The 20223-nt window shown below is 47.5% G+C and overlaps 2 protein-coding genes across 3 annotated transcripts; both read left to right on the forward strand.

Moving 5' to 3' along the window:
• Window positions 1-535: 535 nt before the first annotated feature.
• LOC121569266 (N-alpha-acetyltransferase 50) lies at window positions 536-8665 on the forward strand. Of its 2 annotated transcripts, none has more exons than XM_041880075.2 (5): window positions 536-708; window positions 5482-5615; window positions 5766-5885; window positions 6218-6284; window positions 6983-8665. In XM_041880075.2, the coding sequence occupies exons 1-5, from the start codon at window positions 701-703 to the stop codon at window positions 7158-7160; spliced, it is 507 nt and encodes a 168-aa protein (XP_041736009.1). In that variant the 5' UTR covers window positions 536-700; the 3' UTR covers window positions 7161-8665. The 2 variants fall into 2 exon arrangements, with proteins under 2 accessions (XP_041736009.1, XP_041736008.1); XM_041880074.2 differs by having other exon boundaries at window positions 537-708; window positions 5479-5615.
• A 1393-nt stretch (window positions 8666-10058) lies between these two features.
• Window positions 10059-20126, forward strand: LOC121568693 (basic helix-loop-helix domain-containing protein USF3-like). Its single transcript, XM_041879089.2, has 8 exons — window positions 10059-10258; window positions 10765-10820; window positions 11183-11307; window positions 11389-11420; window positions 11520-11602; window positions 11968-12064; window positions 12359-17589; window positions 17784-20126. The coding sequence occupies exons 3-8, from the start codon at window positions 11264-11266 to the stop codon at window positions 19494-19496; spliced, it is 7200 nt and encodes a 2399-aa protein (XP_041735023.2). The 5' UTR covers window positions 10059-10258; window positions 10765-10820; window positions 11183-11263; the 3' UTR covers window positions 19497-20126.
• Window positions 20127-20223: the final 97 nt, after the last annotated feature.

The raw sequence follows: 20223 nt of genomic DNA on the forward strand, positions 1-20223 counted from the left end.
AGAAGCACCATAGCGATTTAGTAATTAGACATGTTCCACGGTTGAGGCTCGGAACAAAAAAATATTTAACACTCCACCTTAGGCTGAGGGCAGAAAAACAAACAGTAGAATGATGTAGTCTTTTTCGAGAAAATATCTTTGCGTTTGAGCCAAAATGGCGGTAGAACCATAGGATGTTGCTGTTATGCGTAAAATACGGATTGCATTGTGGGACACTGGAGATTTGCATGACACAATATTTTACAGCAGTGCTACGAATTCAAATGAAAAAACGAGTTGCGCCACAAATAATCAGAAATTGAATAATAACAAATTATTATGAAGACATGTAAAAATCTAACAAAAATGTCAAAGCTAAAGGTCAATTCATACTTCAAGAACAAACATCCCGAAATGTTAACATTTCAAAAACAGAACTTGTTTTTTACTAAGCAGAAATATTTAGTAATTTGCTCAACCCATATAATAAAAATAACTGGATTTAAAAAATATTAATGTACAGTGACGTTCTGCGCAGAGTGACGTTCTGCGCAGAGTTGACAGTAGAGGAGTGCGGTAGCTAAGCTAACAGCTAGCAACATACATACATGTGGAGGGTACGACAGGAGGCAACCCCAACGCTGTCAAAATTCCCCTACCTGAACCGTAAACTACTCAGAACTTCAACCACATCGAAACTAAGGAATAACAGTAGTTTACAATGAAAGGGTGAGTAAAGCCATTTAGAGAGATGTCTGTGTTCCTAGCACGAGTAAAGTTTTTTCGTCTCTTTTTTTCAACGGGGGCGGGAGAGGTGGTTGCAATGCTAGCTAGCTAAACCCTTTGCACGGTTAGGTAAAATAATCTGCCAACGACAGCACCACAGTGATTTTCGTCTCTTTACCAGTTATTAGACACAATGTGTCTCATTGGTTAACTATCTAGTTAGCAAATAACATCGTTAACCTGCTAAGTGTGGCTAGTAGCGCGTGCATTTTCCATCAAATTAAACCTTGAACAAAAAGTCGGATAAGTTTGTAACCTGCCTGTTAGTTCGTGTAGTTAACTAACGTTAGCTGAATTTCGAAACGTTTGAAGTCCGCTCTACTTTGACGTTAACTATACCTAATTACTAGGCTACTTTACGCCACTCAACTCCAAGTTTGTTCAACTAGCTAGCTAGTTTGCTAACGTTAGCTACTTTACTTAGCTAGCGGCTAGGTAGCTAACACTAGCTAGCTAACTTAACTTGGAACAAATTCGATTAGAACTGTCACAGTACTACCTAGCAGCATGCTGACGTTTGTCAGTAGATTTTGACAATCATATTTAGCTATTGGCTAGTATCACTGGTTTCTGTGAAGGAGTGTATTTCGCTAGTTTATTAGGCAATCTTAAAATGACTCAAGTAACCCATTGATTCAATTTACTGTTTGGGGCGTGAGCATGAACCATAAACCACAACATGGTCTCAGAGCATTTTGTATTATTCTGTACGTAAATCCGAGATACTCCGTTTAGTATGATATGTTACGTTTCGTATGGTATGTATTCATTTGTGGATTTGTCTCACCCATTTTGTATGATGTTAAGAATTACAATTCGTATTATACAGTGCATTCAGAAAGTATTCAGACCTTGACTTTTTCCACATTTTGTACAATACAGCCTTATCCTATAATTGATTATTGTTTTTTCCCTCAGCAATCTACACACTACCCCATAATGACAAAGCAAAATCAGGTTTTTAGAAATTGTTGCTAATTTATAACAAATAAAAAAACATATAACATTTACATAAGTATTCAGACCCTTTACTCAGTACTTTGTTGAAGCACCTTCGGCAGTGATTACAACCTCAAGTCTTCTTGGGTATGACGGTACAAGCTTGGCACACTTATATTTGGGGAGTTTCTCCCATTCTTCTCTGCAGATCCTCTCAAGCTCTGTCAGGCTGGATGGGGAGCATTGCTGCACAGCTATTTTCAGGTCTCTACAGAGATGTTCGATCGGGTTCAAGTCCGAGCTCTGTCTGGTCCACTCAATGACATTCAGAGACTTGCCCCGAATCCACGCCTTTGTTGTCTTGGCTGTGTGCTTAGGGTCGTTGTCCTGTTGGAAGGTGAACCTTTGCCCCAGTCTGAGGTCCTGAGCGCTCTGGAGCAGGTTTTCATCAAGGATCTCTCTGTACGTTCATCTTTCCCTCGATCCTGACTAGTCTCCCAGTCCCTGTTGCTGAAAAACATCCCCACAGCATGATGCTGACACCACCCTGCTTCACCGTAGGGATGCTGCCAGGTTTCCTCCAGATGTGACGCTTGGCATTCAGGCCAAAGAGTTCAATCTTGGTTTCATCAGACCAGAGAATCTTGTTTCTCATGGTCTGAGAGTCCTTTAGGTGCCTTTTGGCAAACTCCAAGCGGGCTGTCATGTGCCTTTTACTGAGGAGTGGCTTCCGCCTGGCCACTCTACCATAAAGGCCTGATTGATTATCTTGGCAAAGAAGAAATGCTCACTAACAGGGATGTAAACAAATTTGTGCACAGCATTTGAGAGAAATAAGCTTTTTGTGCATATGGAACATTTCTGGGATATTTTATTTCAGCTCATGAAACATTGGACCAATACTTTACATGTTGCGTTTATATTTTTGTTCAGTATAGTTAAAGTTGCTAAAATGCTGAAGTTGTCCTTGATGAGATTCGAACTCGCAACCTTTGGACTCGTAACCATCTGTCTTATGTAACCATACCAAAAGTAATATATCATACTAATTTGAGTACCTCAGATTTACTTTTACTATGTTATGTCTAGTCTGATACCAGGCTGTAAACCAAGGTGCTTTTAGGGAGTCAACCCCTATCTTATGCAATTATCTGCAAAGGTTACAAAATATAAATTCCCTCGTGGCTACTTTGTAAACAGTAGCTTAGTTTTGCATCTGTTACTGTAAATAACACACAGCTAGCTAGTATAAGTGAAGTTACACAAGGTAGCCCAATAATGGACTAAAGGAGCCTATCGTTACTCCTTGTAGTCCAAGGACCTTACATGTTCTGTTTAGAGGTGAATTGGCGCTGGCAGCCAAATACTCAATCTAAATGTGAATAGATTGCGATGCAGTTCAAGAAACACAACACCCTCTACTTTCATATCACATCAAAATAATTTCACAAATGCAAAATATACACTTACTGTACACTGTTTTAACGCAGTTGCAGCCGACAGTATTATTCAGTGACAACACGTGACGGTGTCAGTATGAAATGTATGCACTCGCTAACTGTAAGTCGTTCTGGATAAGAGCGTCTGCTAAATGACGTAAATGTAAAATGGTGTCTTCAGTTTACACACAGGTGTTCGGAGACACAGATGGCTAATTAACACAGGTAGTCCACTCCGTCTAATGGCTGTTTTCTGTAAACAAGCGCTGTGACATTGAAATATGGCCATGTGGGAACCCTAAACCTATAAAGGTGTGTATCAATTTAACCTTTTTTGGTTTTAGATGGTTTTTTCCTGCTGATATGAAAGATAGGGTCCTTATGCTTCCAAAACCGTACTGCAAGCGATGCGTGTTAATGTTCAGACCGAGCATTGGGGCTCTTAAAAAAACTCCCCCGTACATAAGATGCCTTTGTCCAAGTATTTATGTGTAATGTAATGGAACTGAGTCATGATCAAGGACTAGGTACAATGTAGCAAACGTTTACTACAGTATATGTAGCTAACTACTTGGGGCATTTCTAAATCTAAGTGATTCTATCAACAGGGGGAAGAAAGCCTTCAGTGGATCAAATAAGACTGATGCGTAGATTCCATGTTGATACATAATCAAACCACAATTTCAGGTTGATGTTAGCTTATTTACTTCACAAGTTCCCCTAACACGTCACAGTCTTATCTGTACAGTCTAATGGTGGGGTCTCAGGTTTTTAAATTCACAGAGCAGATGTCTTAGATTTGAATATTGGCGACGTCGCCAGGTCTCTGCTGTCACTCTATCCGGCCTGTCTGACTGCCACCGAACACGTGACCAGCAGCTGTTGTCGGCATAGAGGTTTTAACATGAGGAGTCGCCCTATAAATACCTCTGTGTGCTCCCAGGAGGAAGTCGGTTGGAGACAAATGGTCAAACTCAAGCGAAAACAAACTCTCTCTCAGTCTCAGAGATTGACATTTACCTAAACATCTTGCCTAATCTTTCATGATCAAGGCACACAGGAAAGGCTGTGTACATGCATACAGATTGCTTGTAGCTGCATGTAACGTCAGTCATCCCAATTTAATGAATGTTGGGTTTTGCGTTGGGGGGCAGATTTCGTGTCTGTGTGTATCTGGCGTAGTGCTGTGTGCATGATGCCACTGTTGTACTTTTGGGATGAGAGGTGGCAGCTGTCAATGCATCTGGGCTAGCCCAAGTGGGTCTAGATGGCTCACAGTGGCAGGATAACTGTCTGTCCAGCCCGCTCCCTAGAAAAGCTCAAGGCAGACCAGACCATGTCCTCCGGCACTGTTAGACATCTGTGTTTACCGACAGACTTCATGTGAGTTGTGTCATGGTATCTGTACACAGCTGTGTATCAGTCACTGTGGATATGAGTGCCACATTAAAAGTATGTGGACACCCCTTCAAATTAGTTGATTCGGCTATTTCAGCCACACCCGCTGCTGACAGGTGTATAAAATCGAGCACACAGCCATACGATCTCAATAGACAAACACTGGCATTAGAATGGCCCATACTGAAGAGCTCAGTGACTTTCAACGTGGCACCGTCATAGGATGCCACCTTTCCAACAAGTCAGTTCGTCAGATTTCTGCCCTGCTAGAGCTGCCACGGTCAACTGTAAGTGCTGTTATTGTGAAGTGGAAACATCGAGGAGCAACAACGGCCACACAAGCTCACAGAACGGGACCGCCGAGTGCTGAAACGTGCAGCGCGTAAAAATCATCTGTCCTCGGTTGCAACACTCACTACCGAGTTCCAGACTGCCTCTGGAAGCAACGTCAGCACAAGAACTGTTCGTAGGGAGCTTCATGAAATGGGTTTCCATGGTCGATCAGCCGCAAACAAGCCTAAGACCACCATGCGCAATGGCAAGCGTTGGCTGGAGTGATGTAGAACTCGCCGCCATTGGATTCTGGAGCAGTGGAAAATTCTCATTGTTTCTACAGATTGTAAATTGAAAATAAACATTTTTGCTAAAATAATAATAATTATTGATCGATTGACTGACTTTTCAGATCACTCAGTAGTGCTATCTGCAGGGTTAGCTCCAGGTAAATATTGCAATCCTTTAGCCATTCCTGGACCTGTGTTCAAAAACAAGCTACAAATGGACAGTACCAAAACAAAAGATCTAATGAATCTGTCTCATCGCAGCAAAATCTGCAGAGCTGGGAAGATTGTATCCCCATATATCTGTTTGTGTGTGTGTCTAGTTGCTTGGTTAGACCCCCGTGCCCAGCTGGTTGACCGTTCTGCTCTTGTTCCAGTAGCCGGATCGAGCTGGGGGATGTTACGCCCCACAACATTAAACAGTTGAAACGCCTCAACCAGGTCATCTTTCCCGTCAGCTACAATGACAAGTTCTACAAGGACGTGCTCGAAGTGGGAGAGCTCGCCAAGCTAGGTAAGACGAGACGGGCTTGCCCAATCACGTAGTCCCTTGTAGTTTGATATTGATGCACTTGTTTTTGTCGTGAACTAATGGTGTGTTATGAGGAAATACTGCATGGCACTGATGTCTAATACACCTGACCTCTGACCCCTGTGTTTGTAGCATACTTCAATGACATTGCGGTGGGGGCAGTGTGCTGCAGAGTGGACCACTCTCAGAACCAGAAGAGACTATATATCATGACATTGGGCTGCCTTGCGCCCTACCGTAGATTAGGCATAGGTACGGCGCAAGTCTTTTATTGTTGCTCTTGTACACCGACAATAGCCAGCTTCACACCATATTTACTTGTATCCTCTCATATTTCATATTTACTTGTATCCTCTCATACTGTTTGGAGTTTTTTATTTTACTTGTTACTAATTTTGCAGACATTCTTATCCAGAGCGACTTAGTTAGTGCATTCATCTTAAGCTAGCTAGGTGGGACAACCACATATCACAGTCATAGTATATACATTTTTCCTCAATATAATAGCGATCAGCAAAGTCAGAGCTAGTCACCTGTGTTGCATATTGTCAAACTCCTTATCTTCTGTCTTGTATTGTGACCAGGAACGAAGATGCTGAACCATGTGTTAAACATCTGCGAGAAGGACGGCACCTTTGACAACATTTACCTGTAAGTCTATAATCCAAGGATCTGTCCTGCGTCTTAAGGTGCTTACAGACGGGCCACGGTAAACGGCAATCTTACAGACTTCGGCACTTAGTCTGTAAACTCTTTACTGTGCAGCTCAATATTCTAAATGGACTCCTCTCATGTCTGTGCACTGTGTTGATGTGAAAGAACTGGACAGGTGAAAGCAATTGCCTGGTATTGGCATAGTATACACCATATTGCTTTCACCATTTCTCTTTTTTCACATCAGTGCAGATCAAAAAGATAAAGGCCCCTATTGAGATGCACCCTCAGTGGTCAGTTAAATGTTTGTCATCCCTCACCACCTAATTCACACGCTTCTATCTATCTGCATTGACCCTTTTTGCACTAACTCTTTTGACTCATCACATACGCTGCTGCTACTGTTTATTATCTATCCTGTTGCCTAGTCACTTTATCCCTACCTGTATGTACATATCTACCTCTCTTACCTCGTATCCCTGCACATCAACTTGGTCCTGGTACCATGTGTATATAGCCAAGTTATCGTTACTCATTGTGTATTTATTCCTTGTGTTATTATTTCTATTTTTTTCTCTCTGTATTGTTGGGAATGGCCCGTAATTAACATTTCACTGTTGGTCTACACCTGTTGTTTACCAGGCATGTGACAAATAAAATTGTATTTGATTTGGATTCCTTCTCTCACCTGACAGTCACGTGCAGATCAGCAACGAGTCGGCCATCGACTTCTACCAGAAGTTTGGCTTTGAGATCATCGAGACGAAAAAGAACTACTACAAGAGGATAGAGCCGGCAGACGCCCACGTGCTTCAGAAGAGCCTGCGCAGCCCGTGTGCGCCCCCTGGGGGAGAGCTGCAGAAGGCCGAGTAGGGGTTGCAGCCTCCGGAAACAGCATGGTCGTGCCCCACCTCCCCCCAGAAACAGAACTGTGACAGATGCCCATGGGTCGACACATTCACCACTTTCTTCAAAGGACATTAAAAAGAGAGAAACAAATTCAAAGTTTAAAAAACAATACATGGCATTTTTATTTTGCAATAAGAGTCCCAATAAAAGATTTTTAAAAACTAAACAAAGGGTTCAGAATCCAAAAAGTGCTCAGAAAAGCTGCAGACTTCAGACAGTTTAGACATGGTGGGGGGTTTCTGTGTTTGCAAATCCTAATTTTTGTGTTTGAGTTTTTAAAAGCGGTTATAAAGGTAAGGGGACATATCTTTGGTGTTTGGACAATAGAACTCAATAGGAAAAATATTTTACAGTAAGAGACTATCGTTGACAAAGGAAGTCCCCAACTGGTACCTTAGTGATGCTTCGAGTCGTAATGGTGACACATTCATAACTCTGAACTCTAGCCCATCACCACCCGAGCCCAGGGACTTATGGGAAGAGTTTTTACTGGTGGATGAGACTTCCTGTTTCTTCTTCTGGCAATATGCGAAGTGTGAGCCTTGCGATGTGATGCAATGCCCCCTCCTGACGTCAAAGCTTTGACGCCACTCCAGAGGGGGAAAGGAGAAATGAGCACCCCCATAGAATGGGCACGAGGAAGGATGAACAGTTTCAAGGTGTGGGGAGATTTGGGGGAGTGGATTCCCCTCTTTGTTTCTGAATGGTTATTTCTCAACCAATCTATTTAATTCTCTCTTCAGCTCTTTTTTTAAAATTATTTTTATGCCAACTGGCTCAGGGCTTCTCCTGGGCTTGCCACAGATGCTGTGTGAGGGAGTTCAGGGTGTGAGATCAAAGGAAATAACTGGTCTCTTAAGATGAGGATGTTGACGTTTTTGTCAAAGTACAAAGATGGAACAAGACATCCAGTAGGGGTTGGATGAGTAGCGGTCTGTGTATTTACAATAATTGTGGCAGTAATCTACTGTATCTCCATGCAGGTCTCTGTTTCAGGACTAGAGCAGTTCAACTGACTGGCTAAGATGGAGAGCTCTCTGCCTTGGAGGAGTGCATGATTGAGTTTGTTGTGGATGCTTCTGTTAAGATTGGCACTTTATAGTTAGCCTGTGTACTGTCTGGTACCGAGACTAATCTTTAGTGGCCCTTTAGTAGGAGGTTGTAACCAAGCCAACTAGATTTCTCCACACGCTGTATCAGTAACCTTTGTGCAGCTTCACTTATGACCATGACCATCTGTTCAACATTGTGGGAAGGATGCGTGTTGGTTTGGGAGTTTCCTCTGTCTGTAGGGCCCCTCAGAACAGAACCAGAAGCCCAGGAGAAACCCTGCCCCACTGCATGCTGGGAGAGTAGACCCCTCTCCACTAGTAAAAGCATGTTTTGTTTTCTTTGAAGAATTTTATCTTTTCTGGAGCTCTATATTGTAAGACTTTTTAACCTCCTAAATAAAATAAATACTATTTGCATTATTTGTTTTTTGTATATCCAAAACCACCGTACCAGACTGTGTTATTGATCAGACTGAAAAAAGCATAATGAAGAAGCCTATTCGAAACTAGTCCATATTGCACAACAGAGTATTTCAGAGGGAATGTTGATGCATCTCCTTATACTCAGATAATCTTTATTATCCCTGAGGGGCAATTTGCTCAACAGCAGGAAGTCAAAATACATGACTGAGTATAAATCTGACTCATAATTTTTTATACAGCGATCCTGCTTGAGCCGTCAATCTTTCAAATCACATTTCAGGACTATGTCCCAGTACACATTTTGATTGGATCATAGCTCGAATCTCTTAAATCCGATTCGTCGTTTCAGTTTACATACGCCTCTTTCTCCTTTCAACTTGATTTTGTGTTAGGTTGCAAGAGGAGTTGATTGGATCCTGGATGCTGATCGGTTGATATGAGGGCGTTGTGGGTCAACAACTCCCGCAAAATACCAGACGTATTAGTCGCATAATTCCACTGTCCCGCAGCCCAGGCAAGAAATTGGTGGTTGTAAAAACCTTCTGTATGCCTCTACGACCTGTGCAACAATGTATAATTTAAAACATGTGATCTCTCCTGTGCCAGTAGGTTAGCTAGCCCAGGAATAATAATTCACCATGGAAACCGTAAACATTTAGAGTTCCATTCATTCATTAACCAGCGCATTGCGGCCTATATAGGCCTATTGGATATTTATTAAATCATTATTTATTGAAGTTCTTGTCTCATCATCATTGAATCTCTGCTAGCTAGCTAACATGCCAATGATTTGTTTAGCATAGCAACGTCGAATGATTAGAATGAAAGACTAGGTCAAAACATGAGAAAATAACTAATGCTGCGTTTAGATGGTATTTCAATGAGAGCACGATGGTAAATGCCGTTGAGCCTGGCGGTGAAAGCCGTCAGCCGCCACCGTAGACGGGACTTGCAGCCAGAGTTCAAATATTTCAACTTTTGCCGTCTGCCATAGCATTATTTTTTACCGGATGTTGATTTGCACTGATTGTTTACTGAAATCACCATAGCAACGCATACCATCGTGCTGGCTTGCTTTTGCCGTCACTCTCTTTCTTGCTGACTGGTATGACGGTTTTTGCGTCCCTCTAAACGCAGCATAACCACCAGCCAGCCCACTTGTAATCCTTTTTTGAATATTTGATGAGGGTTGTTGACGTCAACCGCCTGTATTCAATGGAGAGAGATGCTATGCTACTAGCCTCATGTCATGAATAGCCATCTCGAGACAACTCCGATATGAAGTGTTTTTTCTCAAAGTTGCCGTGATGTCACGTGTCCTACTTATGTCAGTACATTCGTAACAACTTAAGCATTACGAAACTTATTCTATCAAATAAACCTCACGTAGCAAATAAGCCATTAATTGTTTTGTTGAGAAAATTCGACACTCATTGACCTCCATACAAAAAACTCCTTGCTTAGTGTGCGAAACAACCAAAATACGCCACCTGCTGGAGGGAGACAGATTTTCCGCTGAGCTGAGCCTCTTCCTCCTCTCTGGGAAAACCAAAGTTTTGACAGGAACTAAATTCCAAAATGGGGAAGGTACAGATAAGTTGCTAGCTAATTAATTTCACATAATTGTCCTAATTTACAAGTGATTTGACAGTCACAAAGGTGATTTGCCAACTTTTCCAGGCGGTCTTTTGATTGCATTATTTTATTCACCAAGTCTAACAAGCAAGCTTGATATGTTGCCTACCTAGAGAGCTAGCTTGCAATGCTAGCTAGCAAGCTTGAGGGTGGTTGTTTGTTTAGCTTCCACAATATTGTTATCCCATGTACTGTGCATGTGAGTATGATTTATTGTGTTTTATCTATCTCGTTCAAATTCATACTTCCAAAGAGGGCTTCTCTTATGCGAACCTACTTTAACACCAGGATAGCAGTGCTAGTTAGCTAATGAGCTAACGTTAACTACCTAAGAAGTAGGTTCAAAATGGGGATGTTTGTGGGTCAACTCACGCTCGTTCTCCAAGAATAATCGCTATTGCCCTCAATAGATTTCATTCAAGACAGCCTGTCAGATAATATTAATTCATTATTTTCAGGTAACTAACTGGGATAACCGAATCGCACAGCGTTGGACTAAGCTCATTGTTTACATGTAAGGCCACAGTAACTTCAATTCCAACGACCCCGTTATTGGCAAGGGTCTGCTCTGCGCATCTCGTCCCTTGTTGTGATAAATAGATGCAGCACAGTGTTATTCAGAATAAACACAGCTAACTAGTAGATGGTGATTATCACAAAATTACAACAATATAAATGCTTAGTAACAAAACTGTTGTGTGGCTCATGTCTGACCTTACAGATTAGTTATGAACATCATGGGGCTACTTGAATTTGGGAGGTCTGTTGTTGCTGAACAGCCTTGTCTCATTCATGAGTGTGCATCTGTTACATATTTAAAATCAAGTGTTTTGTCTAGTCGTCATCCCTCCTTGGTCTCTTATGTTTGGGTTGCAGGTCGGCCAGGGAAGGGATTTGATGGTAGGCCTGCAAGCGTGGTGACCAGTGCCTGTTATACAGGCAGTAGAGTAGGCCAGGATGCCAGAGATGACAGAGAACCAGACTCCTGGCCATAAACCACGGTAAGGGCAAATCAATTCTTCTGCATTGAAGTTTTCAGGCACACAACATTGTCTAACCTCTTTATCCATTTTCTCTTACAGAAAGAAGAAAAACAAGGAGTCTCACAATGCAGGTGAGATATTGTTGTTGTAGTTTGTCTTTTTCTGTAATTTCCCAGCATTTCCTGGGAGTGACTCACTAAGTTTTTATGTTTGTTTTGTTTGTTCTTAAGTTGAGAGACAGCGAAAAGAGAAGATCAATGCTGGAATTAACCGTATTGGGGACCTTCTACCCTGTTCCCAGGCACTGAAGCAGGTAACACATAGGCTGTGTTTAGACAGGCAGCCCAATTCTGATATTTATTTCACTAATTGGTTTATTGACCAATCAGATCAGCTATTAAAAATATCAGATCTGATGTGATTGGTCAAAAGACCAGTTAGTGCAAAACAGATCAGAATTGGTCTGTTTGTGTAAACACAGCCACACACACACACACACACACACACTCACATGTGTGTTTTTGATCCGAACCATAGAACTTACGGGCTCAGTTTCTCAAGGTGTGATATTTATCCTTTGGTCTGAGGCTGTAGCTCCTGTTGATATCCTGCTGTATGTGTTTGCCTTGTGTCAGTCTCCATGTAAATCCCATGCTGACAGCCTCCCTCTGTCTTTAGAGTAAGAACATGATCCTGGACCAGGCCTACCGTTACATAAGTGAGCTGCAGAAACAAAATGACGCCATGCTTCTTGAAGGGGGAGAAATAGTACAAGGTGAGAGTTTGTGTGCTTCTAGTAGACAAGTATGTTGTCACAGTGCAGAAGTATGCAATTCCTTTGAGTGTGTTTTCCTATTTGTTTGCTTGCATTTTAGTGTTTGTGCATACATGTCTACTTGTGCCAGTCTGTCTGTCATTCTGTATTTGAGCCTGCCTGTGTGAGGTAATGATAATATATGCCATTTAGCAGACGCTTTTATCCGAAGCCATTTTTGCATACATTTTACGTACAGGTGTTTGAGAGACAGTGTTGGTGACCACTACTCCTTGTTGTCTCCTATCTCTGCAGTTGAGGAGATCCAGCGGCTGCGGCGTCAGCTGGACGAGCTGCGGAGGGAGAGCGGCCATTACATTGAGCTGCTCAAAGCCCACGACATCAACTTCCTGGACGACCCCACCGTCCACTGGAAGGGCAAGCTGCGCTGTGCAAAGGTCGCCAAAATAACGCCCACTCACCAGCTCCCCAAAGGAATTATTGTCTACTCCAATGGGAACGTGATATGCCCAGCAGGGAAGGAACCTAGTCCAGCCTCCGATCTGGGGAAGCAACCAGCCAATGCTGTGATTGTTCAGACATCTTGTGACATCACAGCAGGGGTTAGGGTGAACGGGGCTCTTCAGCACGTCAGCGTCCCTTCCTCTGCCCCTCCGCTCCTCCCTGGGGCAACCCTAGCCCCTACAGTGTCTACACCTGGCATCAGGCTGGTGGAACAGTGTGTAGCAGAGGCACCGTCAGCTCCCAAACTACCTCCCTCTGTGTCCTACATCACCCTCCAGGGTCTCTGTCCTCTCCCCACGGTCACCACAGCCTTGCCCCAGCAGCTCCAGCCTGCCACCCCAGCCCCTAGTCTCACCGTTGCAGCCAGTCTGGCCACCCCACTCCCTCTCCAGCCTGTCCCCAGCTTTACAGCCCTTCCCCAGGTCATAACCACCCAGAACGTTGCCATCAGGACTCTGAGCTATACGACTATCACCAGCAGCCCAACCCTCCTCAGGGCCAGTGCAGCAGGGAGCACACAGACCACCTGGACTACCCTACAGCTGGCTGGGAACACAGTGCAACCTGTCTGCCAGTCTCTCCCCACCCCGGAGACTAGCACCACTGGGCAGCAGAGTATCCAACAGATTGTGGGCGCTAAACCATCAGTTCAACCCATTCATATTCAAATGAGCCAACAGGTACCCATACTGCCCCAGGCACCCATCACTGCCCATATGCAAGCCCAGCCTTCCATCCAGAGGACACCCCAGCTACGGCCAGCTATCCTGGCCCAGCACCAGCCCCAGACAGTCATGGCTCCCCAGCCACAGTGTGCTGTCCTCCCTCAGTCAGCCATTAATCCTGCTGTGGTAGCCCACTCGGCTATGATGTCACAACAACAACCGCAACCTGCTGTACTACAACAGGCCACAGTCCCCCCCCATCCACAGACTGTCCTCATGACTCAACCCCAACCAGCCATGGTTCCCCAGCCTCAGCTCAAGGCCCAAGCCCACCCCCAGGCAGCTGTTATGCCCCTCCTCCAGACCATGCAGGGATTGCAAATGAACCCTACTGGGACAACAGTTGCTGGGGTAACGGCTCCTCAGAACACTAACAACCCAAGTGTTGTCATCCTACAGCAGGCCAATCCCTGCTCAGCCCAGTCAGTTGTCAGGGACGACTTAACCAATCTGACGCCTTGTCAGCACATCGTCATCATCCAGGCCTCCAATCAGCCTCCGCCGGCACCTCCTCAGAACCCTCAGGTTGGCATGGTGCCCGCGGTAGCACCTGTCGTGCCCAATCAGATTGTCGTGACCAGCTGCACAACTTCCACCACTGGGCAACATATCGTTGTGGGTAAACAGTTGGTCCACATTCTACCCCGTCCCGTCCCTCAAACCCAGACACCCCAGGCCACCCCGGTTCCCCCAACCCCTCAGACCTTCACTGTGAACGGGCAGGTGTTTGCCCTGCAGCCCATGAAGACCTCGGAAAAGTCCGGCTGTCAGGGTGGCCAGAGCAGTCTCCAGCTGATCCAGCCTACCACCGCTGATGAGCCCACCACCAACGTGGCTCTGCACACCCTGGGAGCCCTCGGCAGCCTCAACCAGAGCATCTCACAGGGCATGCCGCCGTGTATCTCCACCCAGAGTAATGTCCAGCTGACCCTAGCCTCACCACCCTACTCTATAGTGCCACAGCAGCAGCCATCTTCTGTCCCCATTTCAGCAGGTCCACACAGTTCCCCCGTCAGGCAGATCCAGATCCCCAGTGTGACTCCACACAGACCAGGGAAGGCGGTGGTTACAGGGAAGGCGGTGGTTACAGGGAAGGCGGTGGTTACAGGGAAGGCGGTGGTTACAGGGAAGGCGGTGCTTACAGGGAAGGCCTCGCTGAGGCCGCCTGGCACAGCCTCAGTGCCCAGACCTAAGAGGGCCACCACCAAGCGGACCAAGTTAGTGAGGAAGAAGGAGCCCAAACAGAGACGGCCTAGTGGTACTGTTACCATCACAGCGAAGCCAGTGGCTTTAACAGGGGACCATCTGGAACAAGAGGTCACTGTGCCTCAGGGAATCCCATCCTCTGTTGCTGTGACAATACAGCCAAAGCCTCCCCCTGTCAGCTTCCCAGCTAACACAACCACGGTTAGTAGTAGTGAGGCTTCCACACAGACCAGACCTGTTGTGAGTAGTGTCAACTCTACACAGTCATCTCCTAAAGTTAATACTGGGAATACTAGTTCATATAGTGGACCAACTGTCTCCAGTGAATGCACCACACAGAGTAAAACCTCTGTGACAAGTTCCACTAGTTTCACTCCGTGTACAGTTAGTAGTAGTATTAGCTCCACACAGAGTCAACTCCTTATCAATAGTGTTGTGAGTCTAGCTACAGTCACCACTGTCACTTCTGCAGCAGATAAGCCTACAGTCAGTGCTACTGTTTCTTCTCAGAGTAAACAACCTGCAGTTGCCGCTAGTGACAGCGCCACTCCCCTCAGACCTACAGTCAGTGCTACTGTTTCTTCTCAGAGTAAACAACCTGCAGTTGCTGCTAGTGACAGCGCCACTCCCCTCAGACCTACAGTCAGTTCTACTGTTTCTTCTCAGAGTAAACAACCTGCAGTTGCCGCTAGTGACAGCGCCACTCCCCTCAGACCTACAGTCAGTTCTACTGTTTCTTCTCAGAGTAAACAACCTGCAGTCGCCGCTAGTGACAGCGCCACTCCCCTCAGACCTACAGTGACACAGAACAGACAGCCTGTCACTACTACTATCAGCACTGTGCAAACTAGATCAGCTACCACCAATGGCAGTTCTAGACAGAGCAGATATACGGTGACCAGTGTCTGTTCCACTGAGACTAGATCTCCATCTACGGGTGTGACGTCTTCAGCAGCATGTCGACCCTCAGTCAGCACTGTAAGCTCAATAGAAAGTAGACCAGTGGTTTCTCTCCAGTCTGCTCAGCTCACTTCATCATCACCGGGTCAGACCAAGCCAGCCAACAGCCAGGAGTCTCAGCCTACAACCCAGCCCCAGTCCCAGCCCGTGGCTTCTCCCTCGGGCCCCTCCACTCCAACCCCCTGCTCCAGTGTCCTGTCTTTCGCCTCACCCTCTGTAACAGTCCCCATGACCATGCCATCAGAATACAGGAAATGGGTCCCCTATAACAGACCCTCGACCCAGCTAATGACCATGCCCACTTCCACACCATCCCATCCTGCTGAGCTGAGGGTGACAGCGGTGTCAGGCAAGGAGAAGGAGCCTCATGGAGAGGCCCACCCAAGTGCAACGGTGGAGAAAGCGAGTGTGAAGAGTGCTGCTGCTCCCTCTAGAAAGGACTCCACTCTCCCACAGCAAGTGTACACGCTAGACCACGAACCCTTGGATCAGCCTCAGGCTCCTAACAGACAGACTGACTTGGCCATGTCTGGTGGCGCAGGTGGTGGAAGGGGCTTCTCTGTGGCGTCTATGCTTCCCACAGGCCACAGTGTCAGTTCCTCGCCAGGTAATTTTGGACCATTTACTTTTACCACCGAGCAGGCTGATATCCTGGCTATGTTGGAGCAGGACAGTCCTAGGAGGAGGGTGGGGTGCTGCACTGTGGACAACTCCACCTCAACAAACACCCCAACACCTGCATGGGAACCCAACCCCAAGTCCCAGCAAGCCTCCAACAGCAAAGAGAGGGGTGCTGGACAACAGACGAAGCTCACCAAGCAGATGGAGACACCAGTGGCTAAACCCCCGTCACAGGTGTCTGTTAGAGGCCAGGCTGGAGAGGTAGCAGGCAGTGGAACCAGCGGAGCCAGACATCCACAGAACATCTCCTTCTCCCAGTCTCACCTCCAGTCCCAGAGCCAGGTCCAGTCTGGTACTGCCGGCACCCTCAGCGTCAACAACCTGATCCGGCCCAGCTCCAGCCAGCAGCAGGCATACCCAGGCTCCCTCAGTCTGGCTGGGCAGCAGGGCTCAGTCCTGTCCCCTGCAGGGAACTCAGCCCATGTCTCCCAGCCCTCCACCCCTGGCCTTCCTCCCTTCTCAGGCTCAGTCCAGCTGAACGAGTACACCCCCCTGAAGAGTGCCCTGATAAGGGCCCTGGTGGGGGTGGGTGAGCCGCAACACATCAAGGACTTGTCCAAGCGGCCAGCCCAGGACGATGTGATACTGTCCAGCAGTAACAAGCGACAGAAGGCCTTCTCGTCGGCCTCCAACGTGGGCCGCATTGAGGTCAAACCACTGGACCACAGCCAGATGATGGTACCCCAGCTACCCCCTAGCTCCTCAGCCGTCATGACCAGGATCAACCCCGATGGAGTGTGTACCTTGTTCTCAGGCAATGCCTTCATGAATACAATGCTCCGACCCACCGAGAGCCACTGCACCCCTCAGCTGCCCCCACAGGAACACAACCAACCAGGTGTGCTCCACCTGCCCCATGGCCACCCCCAGCATGTTGCACCCCAGCCAGGCCAACACCTCGGGGGGAACCCCTACCTGAAGCAGCAGCAGAGGCACCACCTGACCCCGCCTGACCCTGCACAGCTCCACAGCCTCCAGCAGAGGGTGCTGCAGCAGGAGCAGCAGGTCCAGAAGGAGCGGGGGCTGGTTGGTGGAGGTCAGAGCGGCCCTCCTGTGGGCCTACAACAGAAACAACACCACCTGGAGAAGGGAGGAGTTCAACAGCAGCAGCACCAGCATCAACAATCACAACAATCACATCAACAACAACACTCACAGCAACAACAACATCAACAGCGGCAGCAGCAACAGTCACAACAACAGCAAACACAACAACACCAACAACAAGCCCAGTCACAGCAGCAGCAACAACAACAACAACAACACCCTCAACAGCAACAGCAGCACCAGCAGCAGAGCTCCCACTCCAGACACCAGCACCTCCAGCAGCAACAGATCCAGCAGCACTTTGGGTCGCGGCACCAGGAGAAGAGCTGTGAGGCCCAGCCAGGACCAGCAGGACCCAGAGCTCACCACAGCAGCCACCTGACCCAGCAGGAACACATCAAGGTACATGAACTACTGAGGCTGTGTTGAATACATAATGATAATGATTGGATTATCTTGTTTGCGGCTCTGAGTATACATTAAAAACATGTGCATGTGCTCCATTTGGATGATTTAGAATGAAGTCTGTTTTCTATATGTTTCTATCCAATCTTTTCTCCTCTCTTCCCCATCTTCCCTCCCATTGGTCGGGTCAGAACCACAGTACCATGCAGAGGCTGATGAGCTCTAGGAACCTGGAGCAGCAGCTGACTTCCCAGCCCAGCAACCCTGCCTCCCGGCCCTCCGACCTGGGCTGTGCCCCCTCGCGCCAGGAGCACCACCGGGTCTCCAGCTACTCTGCAGAGGCCCTCATTGGGAAGAGCTCGTCTAGTGGCGAGCAGCAGCAGCGCATGGGGCTCCATCTCCAGGCCACCCGCGGTACTACACAGGAACAGCCAGACCTACTGAGCTACCTGGGCACATCCAGAGTGAAGGGCAACATCACACATAACCCTCAGAGCCGGCTGCCCCCAGACCACCCAGGCTCTGCAGATGTCCAGAGGTTCTCTGAGTGTCTTCCGTTTAAAACAATCGGCGGGGCTGGAGGGGGGCATCGCCTGGGGGGCTTTGAGGACATGACACCTAAATCAGGTGCCTCCTCTCAGAGAGGCGCCCAAAGCCAGCAGGGGGGTTTCAGGATGGGCCCGGGGCCTCCAGGGGATGGGCGACCCCTTGGGGGGTACAGTGAACCCCATCCTGGGACGCAGGGGGTGCAGATTGGTGCTTCAGGTCTTCCCCGGGACCAGGAGGGGTGTCATCAGAGCTTCATGCAGAGTCTCCTGGAGCAGACCAACCACCAGAGGGCAGTGCAGTGCTGTCCTCCGGTCAGCATGGAGTACAGCTGTGTGCCTGGCAGCTCTGCAGGGGACATGCAGGCTAAAGCATCCAGCCCCAGTGTTCCTCCCACTCAGAAGGCCCCAGCTTTGAGGCTTGGGGAGGGAAACAAGGGCCACATGCCTCAGGGTAGTGGGAACATGGGCGTCCACCCAGGGGTACGGGCAGGTCTCCCCCACCCTCTTACCCCCCACAGCAGCTCTGAGCCAGGCCGCACCTCTGCCCCCTCCAGACCCCCCACCGCAGTCAGCCAGCGCTCCCGCCACATCACCCAGGAAGCCCAGAGCGGGAAGCTGAGGCCTGGGGAGCGACCACGGTCAGGCAGCCTGAGACCTGGGAACCCCTTTGAGCCTGGCGTCCACCTGCTGGGTCGACCACAGTCAGGGGGTGAGGCGCGGCGCAGCAGTATTGTCCGCTTTATGGCAGACAGTGCCCAGGTCGCCGGGGACAACAACCTGATGCCTGACCAACACCTGGCCCAGAACTTTGGCTTCTCCTTCATCCCGGAGGGAGGAATGAACCCCCCTCCTATCAGCCAGCCCAACTCCTCCCGCCCCTCGGCCCTGCTATCTGTAGAGCCCCAGAACACCTTACCCTCCTTCTACCCCTCCTACCCCCCTGCCGCCCACCCCAGCCTGGCCAGCGACATCCCCATCCAGTACTTCTCCAACCAGATGTTCACAAGCCCCAGTGCCGACAAGAGCAGCTCTGCCCCCCTCAACAACCGCTTCGGCTCCATCCTGTCTCCACCGCGCCCCGTAGGGTTCGCCCAGGCAACCTTTCCCCTACTCTCAGACATGCCCCCTATACCCATCAGCAACTCCTCTGGCATCACCCCACACCTGTCCAACTTCAGCCTCACCTCGCTGTTCCCTGAGATCGCCACGGCGATGCAGCCTGATGGTTCTGCCATGCCAATGTCCCCATTGCTGTCCCTCTCCAACACTTCCTCTGCAGACTCAGGCAAGCAGCCCAACCGCCCCGCCCACAACATCAGCCATATCCTGGGGCATGATGGGAGTTCTGCCGTGTAGGTGAGGGGACTTGAGGTGTTGTCGTGCCAACGTGGCAGTCAGGAATGTTCTGATTCCAGATAAAACATTTATTGAGTTGTATTACGTGGAGTAATGTCATGTCATGGCCAATTGAATTGACAGGAGTTCAACTCTACTGTTTGGATTGAAGCGGGTGACTCTACTGCTGATCTTTTCTGTTGGTTTTTATCATATTATTATTTCTGGTTAGTGTTCTACTTTAACTGCCTGCCAGTTCTATTGATACCTTAACATGGCATCTGATGCCCTTGTTACAAAAGTCATAGCATTTCACTGATCAGCACTCCTATGACTCTAGGATGGGGGAAATGAAGCTTCTAAACCATATGGTTTGCAAATAGGTCTGACGTGACGACTTATCTGCTAGTAAAATGCTATGAAGCGTTTTGTACTTTCATTGACTGTAAGTTCTAAAAGAGGATCCATTGAAAAACATCTGCACAAAATTCTCAAATGTAAATGTACTAACTTAATCAGGGTATCCTGTACAGAAACTATTTGATTAGAGCTATTTTGTAAATATGTTTATTTTGAGAAGTGTTAGTTTAATATCTATGTATTTGTAAATAAATAAAGTTGATTTAAAAAAATGTAATTGATTAAAACTTTGTCTGGAAATTTCAGACACATGATGTCCAGATGTCACCAGTTTCACTTCCTAAATAGTCACAGTACTGTAGGTGTCTTCAGTTGGGTGAAGGATAAA

Source organism: Coregonus clupeaformis, chromosome 7 (assembly GCF_020615455.1).
Source record: "Coregonus clupeaformis isolate EN_2021a chromosome 7, ASM2061545v1, whole genome shotgun sequence".
Classification (NCBI taxonomy): Eukaryota; Metazoa; Chordata; class Actinopteri; order Salmoniformes; family Salmonidae; genus Coregonus; species Coregonus clupeaformis.